This window comes from Triticum urartu, chromosome 1A (genome assembly GCF_056163025.1).
Source record: "Triticum urartu cultivar PI428250 chromosome 1A, HENAU_Tu73, whole genome shotgun sequence".
NCBI classification, from domain to species: Eukaryota; Viridiplantae; Streptophyta; class Magnoliopsida; order Poales; family Poaceae; genus Triticum; species Triticum urartu.
This window is the reverse complement of record NC_141873.1, coordinates 243238258-243265660: the sequence shown is the minus strand read 5'-3', so window position 1 is coordinate 243265660 and position 27403 is coordinate 243238258. Positions and strand designations below refer to the sequence as shown.

Here is a 27403-nt window from a genome sequence, read left to right as displayed (position 1 = left end):
TCCTCCTCTTCTCCCTTATACAAAGTGGACAAGATCTTTAGTAGAGTGGCAGCTGAATCCGGCCCCTTACGGCCGTAGCGGGAGGCGTCGTCCTCCCCGTTGAAGTCCCACATGGGGTGGCTTCTGTACTGAAGCGGTTGCACCCCCTCGCATGATGCATTCGGCCATAACCCCGATCATGGTCAGTCCGGAATGGGCTAACAATCTTATTTGGCCCATCAGGTAAATGATGTCCCTGTCACTTTCCCTCCAAGGGCTCCGTGGACGCCAGCTTAGGCGCTTCTTTAAGGGAGCACTGTCAAACTCAGGTAGGCCAATCCGAACAGGATCCAGCAGCAGGACATCTTCTATATAAAACCATTCCGAAGGCCAGTCTTTGGACACCTTCTTTGGGGTTCCGGATAGATATCTGGTCCCGGCGATGCGCCACACTTCAGCTCCACCCACTTGATACATTGACCCCTCCTTAGAGCGGGGCACAAGGCAGAATAACCTTTTCCATAGCCCGAAATGAGCCTCGATACCCAAAAACAGCTCGCAGAGGGCTACGAAGCCCGCGATATGCAATACGGAGGCAGGCGTGAGATTGTGCAGCTAGAGGCCATAGAACTCCAGGAGCCCCCGGAGAAATGGATGGATTGGAAATCCGAGCCCCCTTATTAAATAAGGGACGAGGCACACCCGCTCTCCTTTGGAGAGATTGGGGGCACTCTCCGCTTGCTCTCCGCCATTATAGATGGCAAGGCCGGCTCGAACCGGGACCATATAGGCCGGGGGGAGAAATCCCTTGGTCTGGAGCATCACTAGCTCGCTATGCGGGATGGAGCATCTCTCCCAATATCCAGGCTGAGGGCTGGAAGGGCGAAAGGAGGAGTTGCGATGGCTGGCCATGGTGGAATGGACCTTTGTCGAATGCGCTCTGATGAACACTCGCGAAGGGGGGAAGGTGTGGTTTGGATCTAAATCCTCGTCCCCTTAAATAGGGCAGCTCATTTACGTGGCTAGGGGTGTGAATGTAAAAACACTCAGACTTTCCATATTCATTTGACACATGGGAAGCGGCCATTATTGGGTGTAGAAGCCAAGGAGCGCAACATCTACAAGAAACCGGACTTTATTCAACAGGTACACGGAATTTGGAGGAGAACCCGCCTTGCAATGCCGAAGACAATCTGCGCGCCGGACTCATCGTCATTGAAGCCTGGTTCGGGGGCTACTGAGGGAGTCCTGGATTAGGGGGTGTCCGGATGGCCGGACTATACCTTCAGCCGGACTCCTGGACTATGAAGATACAAGATTGAAGACTCTGTCCCGTGTCCGGAAGGGACTTTCCTTGGCATGGAAGGCCAGCTTGGCGATACGGATATGTAGATCTCCTACCATTGTAACTGACTTTGTGTAACCCTAACCCTCTCCGGTGTCTATATAAACCGGAGGGTTTTAGTCCGTAGGACAACATACACAACAACAATCATACCGTAGGCTAGCTTCTAGGGTTTAGCCTCTCCGATCTCGTGGTAGATCTACTCTTGTACTACCTATATCATCAATATTAATCAAGCAGGACGTAGGGTTTTACCACCTGGGTAAAACTTCGTGTCCCTTGCTTCCTGTTACCATCCGGCCTAGACGCACAGCTCGGGACCCCCTACCCGAGATCCACCGGTTTTGACACAGACAACAATCAAGGACATCATGGAAATAAGTATGCAAATAAGAGGTAGAGATGCAAATGTGTGTGACAAGAGAACAAGAATCTACCTCAAGGTCATAGCAATCATGCATCAAGCACTCAATGAAAGGTCTATGGTAGGCATAGGAATCATTCACAACACCAAATAAAATGAAGTGTCTAAACACGTGGGTCAAGTGCAAGACAATCCAGGCATAATATGCATAGGGTGTAGTGAATATAGTGTGGCACGCAACTGAAAGTGCAACTATCCCTAGGTGGTTTTGGTAATTCATAACAACATATAGCTCATTGAGCTAATACTATTCCAAGATGATTATTTCAGGAAAGCTCAATGATTGGCATGGCATGGATGTGAAAGTGGAACCCTCAAAATGCTAAGGACAAAGGATTGGCTCAAGCTCAAAAGCTCAAGACTCTTCACTTTATATTTTAGTGATCCAAGATCACATTGAGTCTTTAGGAAAAGCCAATACTATCAAGGAGGGATGAGGTGTTGCTTAATGAGCCTCTTGCTTCATGTGCTTAGTGATATGCTCCAAAACCCTCAACTACTTTCCCATATCCACATATGACCTAAACCCTAAGCCAAACTCGGTCCTACCGATTCTTCCTATACGGTGCCACCGAGTTTCACTTGTCATTAGCCACTGCCAAACCCTAGCAATTCAGTCCTACCGATAGGGATCTCGGTCTCACCGAGATGGGGTTGCAAACTCTCTGTTTCCCTTTCGTAACTTTTCGGTCCCACCGAAAGAGCGAATCGGTCCCACCGAGATTGCAATGTAAACTCAGTGTTTCCCCTTTGTAACTTTTCGGTCTCACCGAGTTCCACTTGGTCTCACCGAAAGAGCAAATCGGTCCCACCGAGTTTGCCTAACCAACTCTCTAGTTAGCTAATTACCAAATTCGGTCTCAACGAGTTTGTGTAATCGGTCTCACCGAGATTACATTATGCCCAAACCCTAACCACATCGGTCCTACCGAGTTGCATATCAGTCCCACCGAAAATCACTAACGGTCACTAGGTTTACATTTTCGGTCCGACCGAGCTTATTGATTCGGTCCCACCGAGATTGGAAAGCTGTGTAACGGTTGGATTTTGTGTGGAGGCTATATATACCCCTCCACCTTCTTCTCATTGGAGAAGAGAGCCATCAGAACACACACATCATTCCAACTCATATGTTCTAAGAGAGAACCACCTACTCATGTGTTGAGACCAAGACATTCCATTCCTACCATATGAATCTTGATCTCTAGCCTTCCCAAGTTGCTTTCCACTCAAACCCTCTTTCCACCAAATCCAAATCCTATGAGAGAGAGTTGAGTGTTGGGGAGACTATAACTTGAAGCACAAGAGCAAGGAGTTCATTACCTACACACCATTTGTTACTTCTTGGAGAGTGGTGTCTCCTAGATTGGCTAGGTGTCACTTGGGAGCCTCCGACAAGATTATGGAGTTGAACCAAGGAGTTTGTAAGGGCAAGGAGATCGCCTACTTCGTGAAGATCTACCGCTAGTGAGGCAAGTCCTGTGTGGGCGATGGCCATGGTGGGATAGGCAAGGTTGCTTCTTCGTGGACCCTTTGTGGGTGGTTGCTTCTTCGTGGACCCTTCGTGGGTGGAGGCCTGTGTGGACTCACGCAACCATTACCCTTGGCTGGACCCTGTGTGGACTCATGCAACCGTTACCCTTCGTGGGTTGAAGTCTCCATCAACGTGGATGTAGGATAGCACCACCTATCCGAACCACGGGAAAAACATCCGTGTCTCCAATAGCGTTTGAATTCTCCAAACCCTTCCCTTTACATTCTTGCAAGTTGCATGCTTTACTTTCCGCTGCCTATATACTCTTTGCATGCTTGCTTGAATTATGTGATGATTGCTTGACTTGTCCTAAATTAGCTAAAATCTGCCAAGAACTAAAATTGGGAAAAGGTTAAGTTTTTATTTGGTCAAGTAGTCTAATCACCCCCCCTCTAGACATACTTTCGATCCTACAAGTGGTATCAGAGCTTTGGTCTCCATTTGCTTGATCTCCATAGCTTTTGGTGGTCATAGCCTTGGTTTCACAACCTAGGAGAGTATGGCGTCTAGCGAGGGAAATTATCACCGTAGAGGTCCTTACTTTGATGGTACTAATTTTGCTAGTTGGAAGCATAAAATGAAAATGCATATTCTTGGACATAACCCTGCCGTTTGGGCTATTGTGTGTGTTGGTTTGCAAGGTGACTTCTTTGATGGGAGAGAACCGAACCGTGAAGCTACCGCGGATGAGTTGAAGATGTTGCAATACAATGCTCAAGCTTGTGATATTCTCTTCAACGGATTGTGCCCCGAAGAATTCAACAAAATCAGCCGTCTTGAGAATGCAAAGGAAATTTGGGACACTTTGATTGATATGCACGAAGGTACCGACTCCGTCAAGGAATCCAAGTTGGATGTGCTTCAAAGCCAACTTGACAAGTTCAAGATGAAGGATGGTGAAGGTGTCGCCGAAATGTACTCTAGGCTTGCTCTCATCACAAATGAGATTGCCGGCTTAGGAAGTGAAGAGATGACCGATAAATTCATCATCAAGAAGATTCTAAGAGCCTTGGATGGAAAATATGATACCATGTGCACATTGATCCAAATGATGCCCAATTACAAAGATCTCAAGCCAACGGAAGTGATTGGAAGAATTGTTGCTCATGAGATGTCACTTAAGGATAAAGAGGAACTTCACAACAAATCAAGTGGTGCCTATAAAGCCTCATGTGAAGCCCCTACATCATCAAGTGAGAAACAAGACTTCAATGAAGAATTGAGCTTAATGGTGAAGAACTTCAACAAGTTCTACAAGAGTAGAAGCAAAGATAGAAGCTTCAAGTCAAGGTCCTACAATGACAAAAGATCTTCTAGTCGAGAGCGAAACTGCTACAATTGTGGAAGACCCGGACACTATTCAAATGAGTGTACGGCTCCCTACAAAAGAAGAGAAGATTCTCCAAAAAGAAGAAGCAAAGAATCACCACCAAGAGAGAGAAGGAGTAGAGATGATCGTTATGAACGAAGATACTCATGGAGAAGCAAGGATTCGGAAAGGAAGGAAAAGTCATCAAGGAGCTACACAAGACAAAGACATCAAGCTCATGTTGGTGAATGGGTATCCGGCTCCGACTCCGACAGCCACTCTGAGAGAAGTTATTACTCCGGCTCCGAAGATACTCAAGATGAAGGTGTTGCCGGTCTAGCACTTGTGTCAACCAACTCCTACGACATATTTGACTCACCAAATGAGGGAATTGGAAGATGTTTCATGGCCAAAGGTCCTAAGGTAACACACCCCGAGTATGTTGATTTCAATAGTGATGAAGATGACTTGTTGGGTGATGATTTGCTTGTTGACAACTCTAGTGATGAATACTATGATGAAATGTCAATTAAACATGCTAATCAAGATAAAACGAATGACAATGATAAGGAGAAGATTGAGGATCTAACTAAAGAACTAAAAACTCTTAAGTTAGCTCATGACACTATCTTCGAAGATCATCGAGAACTTTTAAGAGCTCATGAGAAATTACGCTTTGAAAAGCTCAATCTTGAGCAAGATCATGAGTTCTTAAAAGCAATCAATGATGATCTCCGCAAGAAAAGTTCTTCTTACATTGCCAAGCGTTTACTCTTATCCACTTACATGCCTCAAGTCAAGTCTAACAAGAAAGATTCTTCCTCTAGTAGTAACAATGATCATGCTAAATCCAATATTGTTGCTTCTAGTAGTTCTCTTGATTCCACTAATGATTCTCTTAGCCAAGTTTCACTTGAGCAAGAAAATAGCTTATTGAAGGGAATTATAGAGAAAGGAGTGTACAAAAGCCTTGCCGGGAGTAAGCAATTCGAGGAAATTGTGCGCAAGCAAGGAATGCACCGGAGGAATCAAGGTGTTGGTTTTGAACGAAAGTTCAATGCCAATGGAGTTGAGTGGGAAGAAGATCAATACCCCAAGACAAAGTTTGTCCCTCAACAAGAGAAGTATACTTCTTTCAAGGGGACACAAGCTCAAGATGATCTTCCACCACAAGACTACAAGCAAAAAGGCAAGGATAAGCTTCAAGAGGAAATTGATGCATTTGAAGAAGCTCCAAAGACCTTAATCAAGTGGATTCCCAAGACTACTTCAAGTTCCACTTCATCAAGTACGACAACAACTCCAAGGATTCCCATCAAGATGATGTGGATCCAAAAGAAGAAGAACTAGAGAGTTCTTGAGGGTGACTCCGCCAACATACTTCACTCTTATCATCTTGGCAAGAACAAGTGCAATCAACTTCCACATCTTGCACTAGTTCAAGGAGTCACAAACCCTCTTGTTGGTAAGACAAGGGACAAGGTAACCTAAAAGTTTTCATGGACATCATCTTTTGTGTGCATCACTCTATGTCTATGGATATCCTTGCTTGTTCCTTGTGGGACTAACCCATGTAGGTATTGAAAGTGCAATTCACTCGAATGGATAGCTCCAAGAGATCTAAATCAACATTGAGCATCCACATCTTCAACATCTACATGAAGTCATCATCGACAAAACCCAAGGTTAGTTCATCCCTCTAAAGGGGGATATCACATCTAGGGGGAGCTTTACTCTAAGACTTGAGCTAAAGCAACTCTAAAGATGTGAACACAACAATGCTTTATGCAAAAGTGGTAACCCCACTTGGGCTTAAACGATGAGTATGACCTATGATCAAGTGTTCTCACTTGACTCCCAAGTCAATATACTCATATATAGATGACCTAGTCATCGCAAATTGCTTGATAGATGCTAGAATTGGTTGTGCATGCCTTGCCACATATTTCATTTGCCATCTTATTGTGTGAGCATGCTGGATTGCTTATTTTACTCATTCGAGGACATCCACTTGTTGTTTTGATTGTTTGGTTTTATCTTCTTTTGCCAAGTGGATGGACTAGAATGCCTAAGAACCTCCTCTAGCTATCTATGCTCTTCTCGTCTCAAACTCTATTCATGCTGCATCACAAAATTTGATCAAGTCAGATTCGAACCACTCTGTGTGAGGAGCGCTCGGAGTCCCCAATTCGTCATAGACTTAAACTTCCAAAACCTCTTTATGATTCTCGGTCTGACCGATACTCCACTTTCGGTCCTACCAAGATCATTAAGTTGATCTAGGTTTTCGATCTTGGTGCAACCGATTTGAACCTTTAGGTCACACCGAGTTTTAGTAACTGCACGCAGTTATGAATCTCGGTGCCACCGAGTCATTCCACTCGGTCACACCGACAGGGTCGGGCTATATATAGTCACGGGCAAAATTTGGAAATTTCTCCGAACCCCTTCGCCCGCGCGATAGCCTGCTCTGCCCTCGAGGTCTCCGGATCGTCTTCTCGCCACCAGTAGCCTCCAGTTGCTGGTCTCCGTCGCCGTCAACGGGAATTCTGCCCCGCCGTTGCCGCCGTAGCAAGTCCCCGCCGAACTAGGGTATGGACTTGATCTTTGTGCTATTCCTCAATCTGATTCCTAGCACATTGTGATCATATTGATTCTTGCCACGTTTGAGAAACTTCTATCCAGTCAAAACGCCCGTAGATTAGGTTTGATTCGAAAATTCTAGGTTTAGGTTTCCGCCGAAACCATCTCGGACCCACCGAGTTGAAAAACTCGGTCCCACCGATTTGGCTCTTGCCATTGCACAAGTGAGACTCGGTCTGACTGAGAATTACTTATCGGTGTGACCAATTTTTGAACTCAGTGAAACCCTAGCAGTCTCGGTGCCACTGAACTGTGACTCGGTCCTACCGAGTTCACTAGTTTAGGTTCCAAAACTGCTTCGGTATCACCGAGTTTGAAAATCGGTAGATCCGAGATGATTTCAGTGGGAAACTAAAACTAAGTTTTTGGATCATTCTTTTGCAAAAATCTCTGCATTTTGTGATGCTCATCCACTCTATCTCTTCTATAATCTATTCACAGGGTCAGCAGTCAGTTTGCAGCATGTCTGATCAAAGTGATAGACAAAACATGTCAGAGCAGCAAGTAGTGATGAGTGAGGGCACTAGTCCCTCAAGTTCTTCTGATGAAGGCAGCAGGAGCACTCCTAGCAACTTGCCAATGGCTGCCACGAGACAAAGGAAGAAGAGGACTTCAGATTCCTAAGATGAGGACTATGTGGCAGAGGAAGAGGCCACTTCCAAGAGAATTGAGCCAGCTCAAGGCACTAAGCCAGGTCTGAAAATCAAGAGGCCAGCAGGCAGGCAGCCCATGTCAAAGGCTAGAGCCTCAACTGAGAAGCCCACTCCCCAAGAGCCAGTTGCAGCTGAGGGCAAGAAAAGGAAGGAGAGGGTGAAGAAGACTCTGGCTAGAGTGCTTGGAAAAGCTTCCATCATGGAAGAAGAAGAGGAAGAAGAGGTAGCTGCACCAGCACCCAAGGCACCCAAGCTGATGGGTGATGCCATAAGGTCAGGGGCTACTGCATCTAAGCCCAAAGGTGCCTCCAAGCCAAAACCTAAGAGAAATACAAGGAGCATTCCTGCAGCTGAGAAGAACAAGGCCCCAGTGCCTGAGACTGTTGCTGAGGATGAGGAGGAGAATGTCCTGAGAAAGATAAAGCCCAAGATTCCATACCACAACGATGCTCATCCTGTGGCTGAGGATATGAAGCTTAGGAGAGATTCAGGGCTGAGGAAATGGAGAGAAGCAGACCCGTATGCTTCAAGGAGAAGGACAACAGTGGACTACAGGTTTCACACCAAGGAGCAGCAGGATTTCTATGAGACTGTTTTGCTAGATAAGAAGCTAATTGTCTGTGACATGAGATGGGTTGACTGGACCTACATGAGGGAGAAGGAGGAACACTACCCAGGAGTATATGACAGCTTTCATGCTTGTGGAGTAGCTGACTTTGTTGGGCAGAAGTTCACAAAGTGGAATGAGGAGCTTATCATGCAGTTCTACTCCACAGCTCACTTTTATCCAGATGGGAGGATCACATGGATGTCTAAGGGTACAAGGTACCAATCCACAGTGGCTGAGTGGGCACAGATCATTAATGCCCCAGAGGAGCAAGATGATGACTTGGATATCTATGCCAAGAAGGAGATGGACCATAACTCCATGTCCAATATGTACAAGGAAATTCCCAATGAAGCTCTTGACACCTTCAAGTTTGGCTCTGTGCATTACCTTCTGTCAGGGCTCCCGACGATCAATTGGATACTAAGGCACACCTTATTGCCTAAGTCTGGAGATCACAAGATGATCAGAGGCCATGCTATCAACTTGCTACATGTGTTTGATGTGCCTCAGAAGTTCAAGGTGATGAGCCTCATAGTGGAAACAATTAAGAGGACTGCAATAGATCAAAAGAGGAGCTGCGGATATGCCCCTCAAATTCAGGAGCTCATCAACTCCAAGATGGGCATGGGCATCTATCTGTTGGACAAGGAACACCTGCCCATCCGTCCAGATTTCGAGGACAATGAAGTTGCCATGACTGAGAACGAGCCATCATTTGCCCAAGCATTTGCAAAGAAGGAGAAGGCGAGGAAGGAGAAAGCTGCCAAGATGCCTACCCAAGAGGAGGCATCTGAATACTTCTTGAAGACCAAACAAGAGCAGCTTGGTTACTTGATTGCATCCACGCTGAGGATTGAGCAAAGTCTGGCCACTCTCACTCAGAATCAGCAGAGCCTAGAGAGAATCATGGAACAGAAGTTCTATGACCTGGATGTCAAGGTAACAGAAGTTCAGTCTGCAGTGGAGCAGCTCCAGGAGGACATGCAGGAGAGGAGAGGCAGGACTACCACTCATACCTTTGCCAGAGTGCCACGAGGCCCGAGGTCATCTGCCGTGCCAGTTGCTGACACCAGAGCCACCACTTCAGCACCAGCTACAGCCTCAGTTCCACCAGCTCCAGCATCTACTTCAGATCCAACTCCAGCGACTACTTCAGCATCTACCGAAGCCTTCGTCCTTGGAGTGATCCGGACTCCACCACCACCTGAAGATCAAGCCTGAGCGTCGATCTGGTGCTATGCATTTTCTAGGAACTTTTTGGTAACTTGTTGTCAAAGGGGGAGAAGATGTATAGATCATAGGCTTCGAGAGAGAGAGTGTTGCTTTTCTCTCTTGCTTTGTTTGGTGGTTTTTCGAACTTGTTTGCTTTTGAGTGTTTGGGATAGTACGTTATTATTTGTGAGACATTGATGATCATGTGTTTGATCATAAGCTACACTTAATGTTTGCTTAATATTATCATCTTATCTATCTTGTGTGATCATTCACTTTTCTTGGTGATGAGTGCATGTATTTCATTCTTATCATTTTAAGCGCTCCACCAAGATGTATGTGACATGGAAGAGTAACCCATGACTCTAACTCTTTGTGCATTTGCAGTCCAAAGCAAATTTTAAATATGCACAAATTTAGGGGGAGCTCTTACTTATCACATACTTCTCAAAGCGATGATATATTTCATGCTTATTATCATTTGTCGAAGCTTTGATCTATATGTTGTCATCAATTACCAAAAAGGGGGAGATTGAAAGTGCAACTATCCCTAGCTGGTTTTGGTAATTCATAACAACATATAGCTCATTGAGCTAATACTATTCCAAGATGATTATTTCAGGAAAGCTCAATGATTGGCATGGCATGGATGTGAAAGTGGAACCCTCAAAATGCTAAGGACAAAGGATTGGCTCAAGCTCAAAAGCTCAAGACTCTTCATTTTATATTTTAGTGATCCAAGATCACATTGAGTCTTTAGGAAAAGCCAATACTATCAAGGAGGGATGAGGTGTTGCTTAATGAGCCTCTTGCTTCATGTGCTTAGTGATATGCTCCAAAACCCTCAACTACTTTCCCATATCCACATATGACCTAAACCCTAAGCCAAACTCGGTCCTACAGATTCTTCCTATCCGGCGCCACCGAGTTTCACTTGTCATTAGCCACTGCCAAACCCTAGCAATTCGGTCCTACCGATAGGGATCTCGGTCTCATCGAGATGGGGTTGCAAACTCTCTGTTTCCCTTTTGTAACTTTTCGGTCCCACCGAAAGAGCGAATCGGTCCCACCGAGATTGCAATGTAAACTCAGTGTTTCCCCTTTGTAACTTTTCGGTCTCACCGAGTTCCACTCAGTCTCACCGAAAGAGCAAATCGGTCCCACCGAGTTTGCTTGACCAACTCTCTGGTTAGCTAATTACCAAATTCGGTCTCACCGAGTTTGTGTAATCGGTCTCACCGAGATTACGTTATGCCCAAACGCTAACCACATTGGTCCTACCGAGTTGCATATCAGTCCCACCGAAAATCACTAACGACCACTAGGTTTACATTTTCGGTCCGATCGAGCTTATTGATTCGGTCCCACCGAGATTGGAAAGCTGTGTAACAGTTGGATTTTGTGTGGAGGCTATATATACCCCTCCACCTTCTTCTCATTGGAGAAGAGAGCCATCAGAACACACACATCATTCCAACTCATATGTTCTGAGAGAGAACCACCTACTCATGTGTTGAGACCAAGACATTCCATTCCTACCATATGAATCTTGATCTCTAGCCTTCCCAAGTTGCTTTCCACTCAAACCCTCTTTCCACCAAATCCAAATCCTATGAGAGAGAGTTGAGTGTTGGGGAGACTATCATTTTAAGCACAAGAGCAAGGAGTTCATTACCTACACACCATTTGTTACTTCTTGGAGAGTGGTGTCTCCTAGATTGGCTAGGTGTCACTTGGGAGCCTCCGACAAGATTGTGGAGTTGAACCAAGGAGTTTGTAAGGGCAAGGAGATCGCCTACTTCGTGAAGATCTACCGCTAGTGAGGCAAGTCCTGTGTGGGCGATGGCCATGGTGGGATAGGCAAGGTTGCTTCTTCGTGGACCCTTTGTGGGTGGTTGCTTCTTCGTGGACCCTTCGTGGGTGGAGCCCTGTGTGGACTCGCGCAACCGTTACCCTTGGGTGGAGGCCTGTGTGGACTCGCGCAACCGTTACCCTTCGTGGGTTGAAGTCTCCATCAACGTGGATGTAGGATAGCACCACCTATCCGAACCACGGGAAAAACATCCGTGTCTCCAATAGCGTTTGAATTCTCCAAACCCTTCCCTTTACATTCTTGCAAGTTGCATGCTTTACTTTCCGCTGCCTATATACTCTTTGAATGCTTGCTTGAATTATGTGATGATTGCTTGACTTGTCCTAAAATAGCTAAAATCTGCCAAGAACTAAAATTGGGAAAAGGTTAAGTTTTTATTTGGTCAAGTAGTCTAATCACCCCCCCCCTCTAGACATACTTTCGATCCTACAGCAACACATTGAAAGAGCAATTGTTCATCCTGTGTGAGGCAATCAAGGCAAGCATGTAGCAATCAATGGGACATGGCATATGGGAAGAAATGACATTGTTGCAACCGAGCATATGATAGGAGCAAGTAATCCAAGAATTGGATGCAACACACAAGGTATATATGTCATGAAGCATGGCAAAGTGGCGACCATGAATGAAATCAATATCACTAACGTGTGCGCGATCAAGGGGTCCAAGATGACAAATAAGTCTCATGGTGCAAGCAACACAAGTAGTATGATCCATAATATGCATGCTCATGGTTTGGGGGTTCTCAAAAGAGAATGATATCACCTTGAAAGCATGTCCTTGGGCGTCCTTCACAATGTCGAAGCACAAGCAAGTATGATGTAGAAACGTCATGGTTGAAGGTGGCTCACTCTCAAGAGTTCGGATTGTCAACTCACATGATGTGGAAGTTGACATGAAGTCCAAGTATCCTACTGCTACCTCTTGAGCACTGCGTTGGTTTTCCCTTGAAGAGGAAAGGGTGATGTAGCAAAGTAGCGTAAGTATTTCCCTCAGTTTTTGAGAACCAAGGTATCAATCCAGTAGGAGGCCACACACGAGTCCCTCGCACCTACACAAACAAATAAAATCCTCGCAACCAACGCAATAAAGGGGTTGTCAATCCCTTCACGGTCACTTACGAAAGTGATATCTGGTAGATATGATAAGATAATATTTTTGGTATTTTTATGATAAAGATGCAAAGTAAAGAAAGAAAAATAAACGGAAAAGGAAATAGCTTGTTGATGGAAGATTAATATGATGGAAAATAGACCCGGGGGCCATATGTTTCACTAGTGGCTTCTCTCGAGAGCATAAGTATTATGGTGGGTAAAAAAATTACTGTTGAGAAATTGACAGAATTGAGCATAGTTATGAGAATATCTAGGTATGATCATGTATATAGGCATCACGTCCGAGACAAGTAGACCGACTCCTGCCTGCATCTACTACTATTACTCCACACATCGACCGCTCTCCAGCATGCATCTAGAGTGTTAAGTTCAAAAGAACAGAGTATCGCTTTAAGCAAGATGACATGATGTAGAGGGATAAACTCGTGCAATATGAAATAAACCCCATCTTATTATCCTCGATGGTAACAATACAATATGTGCCTTGCTGCCCGTACTGTCACTAGGAAAGGACACCACAAGATTGAACCCAAAGCTAAGCACTTCTCTCATTGCAAGAAAGATCAATCTAGTAGGCCAAACCAAACTGATAATTCGAAGAGACTTGCAAAGATAACCAATCATACATAAAAGAATTCAGAGAAGATTCAAATATTGTTCGTAGATAAACTTGATCATAAACCCACAATTCATCGGTCTCAACAAACACACCGCAAAATAAGATTACATCGAATAGATCTCCACAAGAGAGGGGAGAACTGTGTATTGAGATCCAAAAAGAGAGAAGAAGCCATCTAGCTAATAACTATGGACCCGAAGGTCTGAAGTAAACTACTCACACTTCATCGGAGAGGCTATGGTGTTGATGTAGAAGCCCTCCGTGATCGATGCCACCTCCGACGAAGCTCCGAAAAAGGCCCCAAGATGGGATCTCACGCGTACAGAAAGTTACGGCGATGGAATTAGGGTTTTGGCTCCGTATCTGGTAGTTTGGGGGTACGTAGGTATATATAGGAGGAAGAAGTACGTCGGTGGAGGAACATGGGCCCCACGAGGGTGGAGGGCACGCCTGGGGGGTAGGCGCACCCCCTACCTTGTGCCCTCCTGGTTGCTTTCTTGACGTAGCGTCCAAGTCCTCTGGATCATGTTCATTCCGAAAATCACGTTCCCAAATGTTTCATTCCGTTTGGACTCCGTTTGATATTCTTTTTCTGCGAAACTCTGAAATAGGCAAAAAGAACAATTCTGGGCTGGGCATCCGGTTAATAGGTTAGTCCCAAAAATAATATAAAAGTGTATAATAAAGCCCAATAATTTCCAAAACAGGATATAATATAGCATGGAACAATAAAAAATTATAGATATGTTGGAGACGTATCAAGCATCCCCAAGCTTAATTCCTGCTCATCCATGAGTAGGTAAATGATAAAAACAGAATTTTTGATGTGGAATGCTACTTGGCATAATTTCAATGTAATTCTCTTAATTGCGGTATGAATATTCAGATCCGAAAGATTCAAGACAAAAGTTTAATATTGACATAGAAATAATAATACTTCAAGCATACTAACTAAGCAATTATGTCTCTTCAAAATAACATGGCCAAAGAAAGTTATCCCTACAAAATCATATAGTCTGGCTATGCTCCATCTTCACCACATAAAGTATTTAAATCATGCACAACCCCGATGACAAGCCAAGCAATTGTTTCATACTTTTGGTGTTCTCAAAATTTTGCAATATTCACGCAATACATGAGCATGAGCCATGGACATAGCACTACATGTGGAATAGAATGGTGGTTGCGGAGAAGACAAAAAGGGAGAAGAGAGTCTCACATCAACTAGGCGTATCAACGGGCCATGGAGATGCCCATTAATAGATATCAATGTGACTGAGTAGGGATTGCCATGCAACGGATGCACTAGAGCTATAATTATATGAAAGCTCAACAAAGAGAACTAAGTGGGTGTGCATCCAACTCGCTTGCTCACGAAGACCTAGGGCATTTTGAGGAAGCCCATTATTGGAATATACAAGCTAAGTTCTAAAATGAAAAATTCCCACTAGTATATGAAAGTGATAACCTAGGAGACTCTCTATCATGAAGATCATGGTTCTACTTTGAAGCACAAGTGTGGAAAAAGGATAGTAGTATTGTCCCTTTTATATATTTTTTTGGCCTTCCTTTTTTTGGCCTTTCTCTTTTTTTTGGGACAATACTCTATGAATGATGATCATCACACCTCTATTTATTTACAACTCAATGATTACAACTCGATACTAGAACAAAGTATGACTCTATATGAATGCCTCCGGCGGTATACCGGGATAGTAATGATGCATGAGTGACTTGTACGAAAGAATTATGAACGGTGGCTTTGCCACAACTAAAATGTCAACTACATGATCATGCAAAGCAATATGACAATGATGGAGCGTGTCATAGTAAACGGAACAGTGGAAAGTTGCATGGCAATATATCTCGGAATGGCTATGGAAATGCCATGATAGGTAGGTATGGTGGCTGTTTTGAGGAAGGTATATGGTGGGTGTATGATACCGGCGAAAGGTGTGCGGTATTAGAGAGGCTAGCAATGGTGGAAGGGTGAGAGTGCGTATAATCCATGGACTCAACATTAGTCATAAAGAACTCACATACTTATTACAAAAATCTATTAGCCATCGAAGCAAAGTACTACGCGCATACTCCAAGGGGGATAGATTGGTAGGAAAAGACCATCGCTCGTCCCCAACCGCCACTCATAAGGAAGACAATCAATAAATAATTCATGCTCCAACTTCTTCACATAACGGTTCACCATATGTGCATGCTACGGGAATCACAAACTTCAACACAAGCATTTCTCAAATTCACAACTACTCAACTAGCACGACTCTAATATCACCATCTCCATATCTCAAAACAATTATCAAGTATGAAACTTATCATAGTATTCAACACACTCATAAGAATTTTTTTATTAATATTGAATGCCTAACATAATTAAAGCAAACTACCACGCTGTTTTGTAGGACTCTCAAAATAATGTATGTGAAGCATGAGAGAACAATAGTTTCTATAAAACAAATCCACCACCATGCCCTAAAATATATAAGTGAAGCACTAGAGCAAAAACTATATAACTCAAAAGATATAAGTGAAGCACATAGAGTATTCTAACAATTTCCGAATCATGTGTGTCTCTCTCAAAAGGTGTGTACAGCAAGGATGATTGTGGAAAACTAAAAAATAAAGACTCAAATAATACAAGATGCTCCAAGCAAAACACATATCATGTGGTAAATAAAAATATAGCTCCAAGTAAAGTTACCGATGGAAGTAGACGAAGGAGGGGATGCCTTCCGGGGCATCCCCAAGCTTGGGCTTTTAGGTGTCCTTAGATTATCTTGGGGTGCCATGGGCATCCCCAAGCTTAGGCTCTTTCCACTCCTTGTTCCATAATCCATCAAATCTTTCACCCAAAACTTGAAAACTTCACAACACAAAACTTAAAGTAGAAAATCTCGTGAGCTCCGTTAGCGAAAGAAAACAAAACACCACTTCAAGGTACTGTAATGAACTCATTCTTTATTTATATTGGTGTTAAACCTACTGTATTCCAACTTCTCTATGGTTTATAAACTATTTTACTAGCCATAGATTCATCAAAATAAGCAAACAACACACGAAAAACAGAATCCGTCAAAAACAGAAAAGTCTGTAGTAATCTGTAGCTAACGCAAGTTCTGGAACCCCAAAAATTCTAAAATAAATTGTTGGACGTGAGGAATTTATATATTAATCATATGAAAAAAGAATTAACTAAATAGTTGTAACACCCCGGATGTAACTTACCATATTTGTACTCCAACTCTTGCCATTTTCGGCTCTAAGTTATGAGATTTGTGGTTGGGTTCTTGTCTTTGTTTTGCATTTTGTCCATGCCATGCATGTTATATCATGTAATCATGTGCATCTCATTTGCATACGTGTTCGTCTCATGCATCCGAGCATTTTCTCCGTTGTCCGTTTTGCAATCATACACTCCTTTGTCCTCCGGCGCCCCCTTTTGCCTCTTTTAGTGTGCGGGTGTTAAACATTCTCGGAATGGACCGAGATTTGCCAAGCAGCCATGGTACACCACCGGTAGACCGCCTGTCAAGTTTCGTGCCATTTGGAGTCCGTTTGATACTCCAACGGTTAACTGGGGAACCGTAAAGGCCTCGTGTGTGTTGCAGCCCAACACCCCTCTAAAGTGGCCCAATAATCCATCCAAACCCCCTCCATCCTCTCGGCCGTTCGATCATGATCACGTGGCCGAAAACCGCACCTAATTTGGACTCTCCTAGCTCCCTCTACCTATATATTTGTACCTCCCCCCGAAATCTCGCAGTCCAAACACTAATTTTTCATCCCCTCCGCCGCCGGACGTGTCCGCGCCCGCCGGACATGCCCGCGCCGCCGCGTCCAGCCATCTAGGGGCCGCCACGTGGCACCCGCTGGCCAGTTGCCGCTGTAGTCCGCTCGGGCCCGGCTCGGGCCCTCCCCGACCCGCGACTCCCCGCCCCCGCACCCGCACATCGCCCCGCGCGCCGCCGCCTGAGACGCCGCCCTCGCTGCGCCGCCTCCACGTGCCCGACGCCGTTCGCCACCGACCAATCCTCGCCGGCCGCCGCCAGGTCCTCCGCCATCCGCGCCTCGGCGTCTGCCGCCTCGCCCCGGCAAGTCCCTCGCCGTCCATGCCTCGATGTCCATGCCCGACCATCCGTGACCCCTCCTCTGCCCTGGCCACCGCGAGCGACTCCGGCCATCTCCTTCCTCTCCGGTGGCGACTTGCGGTGAACCTCGGTTCGCGCGCTGCCCGGATCCAGATCCAGATCCAAATCCTAGGGTTGACCTCGTTTTTCTCTAAGTCTGCATTATTTTCATGCATTGTTCATCATGCCATAACTTCCTGTGTGATGCTCCGTTTTGGGCGTGCAATATATCAAAATGTTCATCTGGACGTGCTCTTCATTTTGTTCCATTGTGCCATGCTTGTTTGAGTCCATATTGATGCCCAAATTGTTGATGCAAGAGTTTTATAAAATGTTAGTCCCTGTTACATATCAGATTATGAGCATTTGTCATTTTTGCCACATTTATTGTTTGCTGCATATGGTCATGAGCTCTACATGTGTTTTGGGCTATGCCATGCCATATTTACAGGGGTGTATGCCTTGTATTTTTGTGATCAATGTGGTGACTAGCACATGCATGCAAAGTAGCTCTTGTGATGTTGCTGATTTCAGAGACAGAATTTCACTAAGTCTTTTCCCTGCTGTTATTTTTATGCCATGTATTCATGATGCTACAGAGTAATCCATGCTTGTTTTGAGTATCTTCAGTAAGGATAATTTTGACATATGGTTGTGCTCTATCCATCCATGGTCCTGTTTGAAATTATGGAGTGCCCTAGCATGACTTAATCTTGCTCTACTTTAGTTATAAAATGTTCCTGGCAGATTGTTTACGTGCAAAGTCTGAATCTGTTAACGAAACTTGCTATGTTTACATGGGTGCCATCATATTTTCTGTGCCCTTTTGGCTTATGGTCAGTAAGGGACTTTTGTTCTATGCTTTGACTAGATTCATGCCATGCCTTGTATTGCTATGTTCTGTTCCTGTAGCATGTTGTTATCTTGCTCTAAACATTGATTCCTGATGTTATTTCCTGACATGTTAGTATTTTCACTAAGTCTGTGAAACTGATATCTTTTGCACTTTTACCATGCTTGTTTGGACCTGCTCTTGTGTGATTTAGCCGTAGCTCAGTGTTCATCTTTTGTCAAGCATCTTGTGTAGATCACTGCCATGTGCTTTGTTGCTATGTTGGAGTGAAGTATCTTAGTTTCTTGTTGCATACTAGATGGCATCATGCTGTTAATCGTAGAATTGTGCTATTCTTGTTTTGCTTAGCATTTGCAAACCGTGCACCCGATTCCGGTGATCTTTATATCGATTTCGACCAAAATAAACTCATATTTCCAGCGGCACACTTGGTTTGCCAAGTTGAGGCCTGGTTCAATATTTCCCTTCTGAAGCACGCATATGCATTGCTTATCACATCCCGCATATCATGCCATGTTTTGCATCATGTTGCTTGCGCATTGCACCGTGGTTGATTGTTGTTTCATTTGCTTGTGTTCTTTCTTTGGGTAGAGCCGGGAGACGATTACGTGATCGAGGAACCCGTTGAGTACGCTTACGAGGATCAAGCTTAAGTCAACTCGGAGAACTTTGCAGGCAAGATGACCATACCCTCGAAATCACTTCTATATTTGCTTGCTAGTTGCTCGCTCTATTGCTATGCCGCGATACCTACCACTTGCTTTATCATGCCTCCCATATTGCCATGTCAAGCCTCTAACCCACCTTTCCTAGAAAACCGTTGTTTGGCTATGTTACTGCTTTGCTCAGCCCCTCTTATAGCGTTGCTAGTTGCAGGTGATGATGGAGTTTGTGCCTTGTTGGAACATGATTATTGTTGGGATATAATTATCATATCTTGTTTAGTTTAATGCACCAATATACTTGGTAAAGGGTGGAAGGCTCGGCCTTATGCCTGTTGTTTTGTTCCACTCTTACCGTCTTAGTTTCCGTCATAACGGTGTTATGTTCCTTGATTTTGCGTTCCATACGCGGTTGGGTTATAATGGGAACCCCTTGACATTTCGCATTGAATAAAACTCCTCCAGCAAGGCCCAACCTTGGTTTTACCATTTGCCACCTAAGCCTTTTCCCTTGGGTTTCGCGGACTCAAGGGTCATATTTATTTTAAACCCCCGGGCCAGTGCTCCTCTGAGTGTTGGCCCAAACTAGAGCACCGTGCAGGGCCGTCCCTTGGCAACTTGGGTTATGTTGGCTCCTGTATGCTTAGCTTATCCGGTGTGCCCTAACAACGAGATATGTGCAGCTCCTATCGGGATTTGTCGGCACAGCGGGTGGTCTTGCTGTTCTTGTTTTACCATTGTCAAAATGTCTTGTAACCGGGATTCCGAGTGTGATCGGGTTGTCCTGGGAGAAGGAATATCTTTCGTTGACCATGAGAGCTTGTGATGGGCTAAGTTGGGACACCCCTGCAGGGTTTTGAACTTTTGAAAGCCATGCCCACGGTTATGGGCAGATGTGAATTTGTTAATATCTAGTTGTTGAAAACCTGACACTTAACTTAATTAAAATGAATCAACCGCGTGTATAGCAGTGATGGTCTCTTTTTGGCAGAGTCTGGGAAGAGAACACGGTCTAGTGTTATGCTTGAACGTAAGTAGTTTTAGGATCACTTCTTGATCATTATAGCTTCTTGACTGAGCTTTGCTTCTCTTCTCGCTCTGATTTGCGTAAGATAGCCACCATATATGCTAGTTCTTGCTGCAGCTCCACCTCACTACCCCTTTTCCTACCCATAAGCTTAAATAGTCTTGATTGCGAGGGTGTGAGATTGCTGAGTCCCCGTGACTCATAGATTACTTCCAAAACCAGATGCGGGTGCCGATGATGCCAGTGTAGGGGACGCGACCGAACTCAAGTGGGAGTTCGATGAGGATTCGGTACGTTACTATGTTTCCTTTTCGGACGATCAGTAGAGGAGCCCAGTTGGGGTGATCGGGGCTCTATGCATTTGGGGTTGTCTTTATTTATGTTGGTTCCGTAGACGGACCTTGATTGTATTCTGGATGATGTAATGCTATATTTGTGTATTGTGTGAAATGGCGATTGTAAGCCAACTCTTTATCCCTTTCTTATCCAGTACATGGGATGTGTAAAGATTACCCCTCTTGCGACATGCCTACTACGTGGTTATGCCTCTAAGTCGTGCTCCGACACGTGGGAGATATAGCCACATTGTGGGTGTTACAAGCTGGTAATCAGAGCCAGCCCCGACTTAGGATCCCCCCTACTTGATCGAATCGCTGACGTTGTTGAGTCTAGAAAAATGTTTTGAGTCTTATAGGATTATATATATATCGGAGAGTAGGATTCTTTTTACTCCTCAGTCCCTTCGTCGCTCTGGTGAGGCCTCCCAGCGTAGAGTTTTGACTCTTCTCTCCTCAAATTTCACGAAAAAAATTTAGGATCACGCGGGTATCTTGTAATCGTTCCGATGGTTTTGTGACGAGAACATTGTTCTTGGTGCCTCCTGACATTTAGGGGTTGTGGCAGTGTCCCGGGGAGTTGAGCTCCAAGGTGTTGTCGTCACAATTTTATCGTTGCAGTTCTGGAATACCTGGGTTTGCCAACATAGAAAATCTCCCTTATGCCGTTGTTGGTGAGATAACCTCGACGCCACGCAGTACTGGGCGGGAGTTCGGGAGTATTGCCATAACTCGTATAACAGATGCTTTTAGAAGGTTGATGTAAATGATTTCCGAAGGTTTCTTGGTTATGTGTTGAAGGATGGATACAACTTGATGTAGGATTTGCTAGTTTTGGGTGAGATATTATGCTTCCCCTGTATCCCCAACACCTGATTGCATAACCAGAAAGTTTCGGGAGTTTCATAGGTGGGAATTCATGTAGCTCTAGTATTTCTTCCCACAGATTTTGGTTTGTGATTGGGTAATCCTTACCAATTATTTGTTCATATCCGTACCTTGTTCATTTTATTATTCTACCTTTATCTATGTGGCTTCTCAAACTTATGGAAGTGTGATGATTTACTTTGGAATTCATTCGTTCATTCTTGTTCGGATGTTAACGCTATATGTTGCAATTTCGATCCATTGATTCATCTTGAATATATGTCTTTCAAGATGCTAACGGATGTCACCCTCTTTAGGATGGCCCCTCCAACGCATCAGAATCCAGAACCTCCGCCACCACCTCCACCTCCGGAGGCATGGCAAGCTGTCATGGCCGCCACCAACGCCAATATGCAGATGCTTTTGCAACTCTTGCAAGAGTGCAACCAAGGAAATCAAGGCCAAGGTAACAATCAAGCTCAGTTTGCTATCCTCAATCAGTTGCTTGCAAACCAGCCGAAGTCCTTCAGTAACTGTGTCGAGGCCACAAACGCTGACGATTGGCTCGTGGATATCTGCAAACATTTTGAGTGCAGCAATGTCAGGCCTGAGGACTTTGTCAAGTTTGCTTCATTCCAACTCAAAGACCAAGCTACTGAGTGGTATCAACAATACAAAGATTCCAGAGGAGGTCATGTGATTACCTGGGATGATTTCCGCCGAGACTTCAAAGCTCACCACATTCCACAAAGTGTTGCTGAGAGTAAGCGCGAGGAGTTCCGCAATCTCAAGCAAGGCAGCTTGTCTGTTTACCAATACAACATCCTGTTTCAGAGGCTCGCTCGCTTCGCTAAACAAGACGTCCCTGACGAGAAGAGCATGATTTATCAATTCAGAGGTGGCCTCAGAGAAGATCTGCAACTAGCTCTCGTGCTTTTTGAGCCGACCGAGTATGATGAGTTCTACAACATGGCACTAAAGCAAGAGGCTGCTCAGCTCAAGTGCGATGCTTCTAAGAAGAGAGTCAGGGATGCAGCTCCTTCTTCTTCTTCAACTCAAGTGGCAGCTAAGCAACAGAAGTTCTGGTTGCCTCATCCTCCTCCGTTCCGTCAGCCTATTCAGCAGAAGAGTAAAGGTGGCAATGGATCTTCCCACCCACCCAACCCAAGCTATTAGAGCAAAGCTCCGTTTCATGCTCCAAGGTCAAGTGCTCCTTATCACCGGCAGCTCTCAGAGGTTACTTGCAACAACTGTCAGTAGAAAGGGCACTATGCGAACAAATGCTTCAACCAAAGGTGCCTTCCACCTCCTCCTCCTATGAGATCTGCCAGCAATGCAGTGGTCAAGCATAATCCCGGGTTTGCAAAGGTCAACATGATGAACGCAGCTCAGGCAGAGGACTCTTCATAAGTGATCATGGGTAACTTTCCAGTTAACTCTACTCCTGCAAAAGTGCTTTTTGATACTGGTGCATCATATTGTTTCATGTCAAGATCATTTGTTTCAACGCATGAATTTGTTTCGGAAATGTTGGGTAAACCCATGGGAGTGGTTTCTCCGGCCAAGTCTATGAGGGCTACCACGATGATCCCGAATGTTTCTACCGAGATGGGTGATTATAGATTTCTGTCTTCTCCAATGGTTCTTGGTGACTCGGATATTGATCTCATTCTCGACATGGACTGGCTTTCTAAGCACAAGGCCCAGCTTGATTGTGCTGCCAGGCAGATTCAATTGACACACTCGTCTGAGGATGTGATCATCTATGCCGCTCGTGATGATACCATTCGGCTGTTTTCTATTAATGAGAAGGGCGAGTTGAATGCCATCTCTCAGATTCTAGTCGTTTGTGAATATGAAGACGTCTTTCCAGAAGAGCTTCCAGGAATGCCTCCTCACCAGCCAGTTGAATTCGTCATCAATCTTGAGCCTAGCATGGAACCTGTTTGCAAACGTCCTTACAAGCTTGGACCAGAAGAGTTGAAGGAGCTGAAGAAACAACTCGATGTACAAGAGCGCATGGGTCTGATCCGACCGAGTTCTTCTCCATGGGGTTGTGGTGTTCTTTTTGTCAAGAAGAAGGATGGCACGAACCGACTTTGTGTCGACTACCGCCCATTGAACAAGAATACCATAAAGAACAAGTACCCACTTCCCAACATCAATGAGCTTTTCAAGCAACTCAAGGGTGCTCAAGTATTCTCCAAGCTTGACCTCCGTATGGGCTATCATCAGACTCGCATTCGTGAACAAGATATCCCCAAGACAGCATTCATAACAAGCTATGGTTCTTATGAATATACTGTCATGTCTTTCGGCCTTGTCAATGCTCCCCCAATGTTGTCTCGCATGATGAACTTCATCTTCAACCCTTACACAAATGATTTCGTCTTGGTGTATCTCGATGACATTTTGGTCTTTTCCAAGAACAAGGAGGATCATGCCAAGCATTTGAGATTGGTACTCGACAAACTCAGAGAACATCAGTTCTATGCGAAGTTTTCAAAGTGTGAGTTTTGGCTCGATGAGGTTCTCTACCTTGGCCATATCATCTCCGCCAAGGGCATAGCTGTTAATCCTGAGAAGGTGTCTGCAATTGTGAATTGGGAACCGCCTCAGAATGTGAAGCAGCTCCGTAGTTTTCTTGGGCTTGCAAGCTATTGTCGAAGATTCATTGAGAATTTCTCTAAGATTGCAAAGCCTCTTTCCAACCTCCTCCAGAAGCATGTGAAGTATGTCTGGACGCCTGAATGTGACATCGCTTTAAACACCCTCAAAGAGAAGCTAGTCACAACTCCAGTTCTGACTCCTCCTGATGAATCGAAACCATTCGAAGTTTTCTGTGATGCTTCCCTGCAAGGTCTCGGTGTTGTGTTAATGCAAGAGAAGAAAGTTGTGGCCTATACCTCTCGTCACTTGAAGCCCAACGAAAAGAACTACCCCACTCATGACCTGGAGTTGGCAGCAGTTGTCCATGCTCTACTAACATGGAGACATCACTTGTTGGGAAGGAAAGTGGACATCTTCACTGATCATAAGAGCCTCAAGTACATCTTCACTCAACCCAACCTCAACCTCAGGCAGACTCGTTGGGTCGAAATGATTCAAGAGTATAATCCTAGTATTGAATATACTCCACGCAAGGCCAATGTCATTGCAGACGCTTTGAGCAGCAAGGCTTACTGCAACAGTTTGATTCTCAAGCCCTTCCAACCGGATCTTTGTGAAGCTTTCCGCAAACTTAATCTTCATGTTGTTCCTCAAGGATTCCTTGCTAACCTCCACGTCTCTCCTACTTTGGAAGATCAAATTCATGAGGCAAAACTTCTTGATGCCATGGTGAAGAAGGTGAAAAATGGGATTGCCAAGAGCCAACCCAAGTACAAGTGATATCGCCTTGATATCAAAGATACTCTATTCTTTGAGGATCGAATTGTTGTTCCTAATGGTGACCTTTGTAAAGTAATTATGAACGAGGCTCACAATTCACTCCTATCTATTCGTCCTGGAAGTACAAAGATGTACCATGACCTCAAGCAGTCGTATTGGTGGACTCGAATGAAGCGAGAAATTGCTCAGTTCGTGAATGAATGTGATGTTTGCAGAAGGGTGAAAGCAGAACACCAACGACCAGCTGGTCTCCTCCAACCTCTTTACATTCCAGAATGGAAGTTTAATCATATTGAGATGGACTTCGTGACTGGATTTCCGAAGTCCAAGCGTGGAAATGATGTTATCTTTGTTGTCATCGACAAGCTTACTAAAGTGGCTCATTTTCTTCCTATCAAAGAATCTATCACAACAACTCAGTTGGCAGAGCGATATACCTCCAGGATTGTCTCCTTGCACGGCATTCCGCAGTTGGTATCTTCAGATCGTGGAAGCATCTTTACTTCTAAATTCTGGGACTCCTTCTAGAAGGCCATGGGCACCAACATTCGCTTCAACATAGCCTTCCATCCTCAAACTAGTGGACAAGTCGAGCGAGTAAATCAAATTCTTGAAGATATGCTCAGGGCTTGTGTCATTTCTTTCGGTATGAAGTGGGAAGATTGTCTTCCATATGCCGAGTTCTCCTACAACAAAAGCTTCCAAGCGAGCTCGGGCAAGGCCCCATTCAAGATTCTCTATGGCAGAAAGTGACGTACTCCTCTTAATTGGCCAGAGACTGGTGAACGCCAACTTCTTGGCAGTGACTTAATCACAGAGGCTGAAGAAATGTGCAAAGTCATCCGTGAAAATCTCAAAGCCGCGCAATCGCGCCAAAAGAGTTACTATGATAGAAAGCATCGTGACTTGGCTTTCGAGATAGGAGACCATGTCTACCTCCGCGTCTCTCCTATGAAACGTACTCGTCTCTTCGGTATCAAAGGGAAGCTTGCCCCTAGATACGTGGGTCCTTTCAAGATCATTGGCAAAAGAGGCGACCTCGCCTATCAACTTGAGCTTCCGTCCAACTTTGCAAATGTGCACGACGTGTTTCACGTGTCTCAGCTTCGCAAGTGCTTCAAGACTCCTGACCGCACCATGAACTTCGAAGAGATTGATCTCCAAAAAGACTTGTCTTATCATGAGCATCCCGTTGCTATTCTTGAAGAAACTAAGCGCAAGACTTGCAACAAGTCTATCAAACTCCTGAAAGTGAAGTGGTCACATCATCCGACCGAGAAGCCACCTGGGAACGCGATGACCGCCTCCATTCCGAATATCCGGAGTTCTTTCAGTCCTAGATCTCGGGACGAGATCCTTTCGTAGTGGTGGAGTGTTGTAACACCCCGGATGTAACTTACCATATTTGTACTCCAACTCTTGCCATTTTCGGCTCTAAGTTATGAGATTCGTGGTTGGGTTCTTGTCTTTGTTTTGCATTTTTTCCATGTCATGCATGTTATATCATGTCATCATGTGCATCTCATTTGCATACGTGTTTGTCTCATGCATCCGAGCATTTTCCCTGTTGTCCGTTTTGCAATCCGACACTCCTATGTCATCCGGCGCCCCCTTTTGCCTCTTTTCATGTGCGGGTGTTAAACATTGTCAGAATGGACCGAGATTTGCCAAGCGGCCTTGGTACACCACCGGTAGACCGCCTGTCAAGTTTCGTGCCATTTGGAGTCCGTTTGATACTCCAACGGTTAACCGGGGAACCGTAAAGGCCTCGTGTGTGTTGCAGCCCAACACCCCTCTAAAGTGGCCCAATAACCCATCAAAACCCCCTCCATCCTCTCGGCCGTTCGATCACGATCACGTGGCCGAAAACCACACCTCATTTGGAATCTCCTAGCTCCCTCTACCTATATATTTGTACCTCCCCCTAAAATCTCGTAGTCCAAACCCTAATTTTTCGTCCCCTCTGCCGCCGGACGTGTCCACACCCGCCGGACATGCCTGCGCCGCCGCGTCCATCCATCCAGGGGTCACCACGTGGCACCCGCTGGCCGGTCGCCGCCGCAACCCCCTCGGGCCCGGCTCGGGCCCGAGCCAGCCCGCGACTCGCCGCCGCCCGCACCCGCACATCGCCCTGCGCGCCGCCGCCTGAGACGCCGCCCTCACCACGCCGCCTCCATGCGCCCGACGTCGGTCGCCGCCGACCAAGCCTCGTCGGCCGCCGCCAGGTCCTTCGCCGTTCGCGCCTCGGCGTTCGCCGCCTCGCCCCGGCAAGTCCATCACCGTCCGCGCCTCGACGTCCACGCCCGACCATCCGCGACCCCTCCTCTGCTCTGGCCACCGCGAGGAACTCCGACCATCTCCTTCCTTTCCGGCGGTGACTTGCGGTGAACCTCGGCTCGCGCGCCGCCCGGATCCAGATCCAGATCCAAATCCTAGGGATGACCTCGTTTTTCTCTAAGTCTGCATTATTTTCATGCATTGTTCATCATGCCATAACTTCTTGTGTGATGCTCCGTTTTGGGCGTGCAATATATCAAAATGTTCATCTGGATGTGCTCTTCATTTTTTTTCATTGTGCCATGCTTGTTTGAGTCCATCTTGATGCCCAAATTTTTGATGCAAGAGTGCTATAAAATGTTAATTCCTGTTACTTAGCAGATTATGAGCATTTGTCATTTTTGCCACATTTATTGTGTGCTGCATATGGTCATGAGCTCTACATGTGTTTTGGGATATGCCATGCCATCTTGACAGGGGTGTATGCCTTTTTTTTGTGTCATCAATGTGGTGACTAGCACATGCATGCACAGT

The 27403-nt window shown here is 45.3% G+C and overlaps 1 protein-coding gene across 1 annotated transcript in view; it reads right to left on the bottom strand.

Moving 5' to 3' along the window:
* The window catches only part of LOC147990710 (uncharacterized), a 43091-nt gene that overhangs the window by 8500 nt on the left and 7188 nt on the right, over positions 1-27403 (bottom strand). Inside the window, exons 2-4 of the mRNA XM_087538361.1 lie at positions 12021-12493; positions 7481-7484; positions 1686-1928 (exon numbers count right to left, since the gene is read on the bottom strand). Of these exons, the coding sequence (XP_087394487.1) occupies positions 1686-1928; positions 7481-7484; positions 12021-12493 (720 nt within the window). The remainder of the gene's footprint in view (positions 1-1685; positions 1929-7480; positions 7485-12020; positions 12494-27403) is intronic.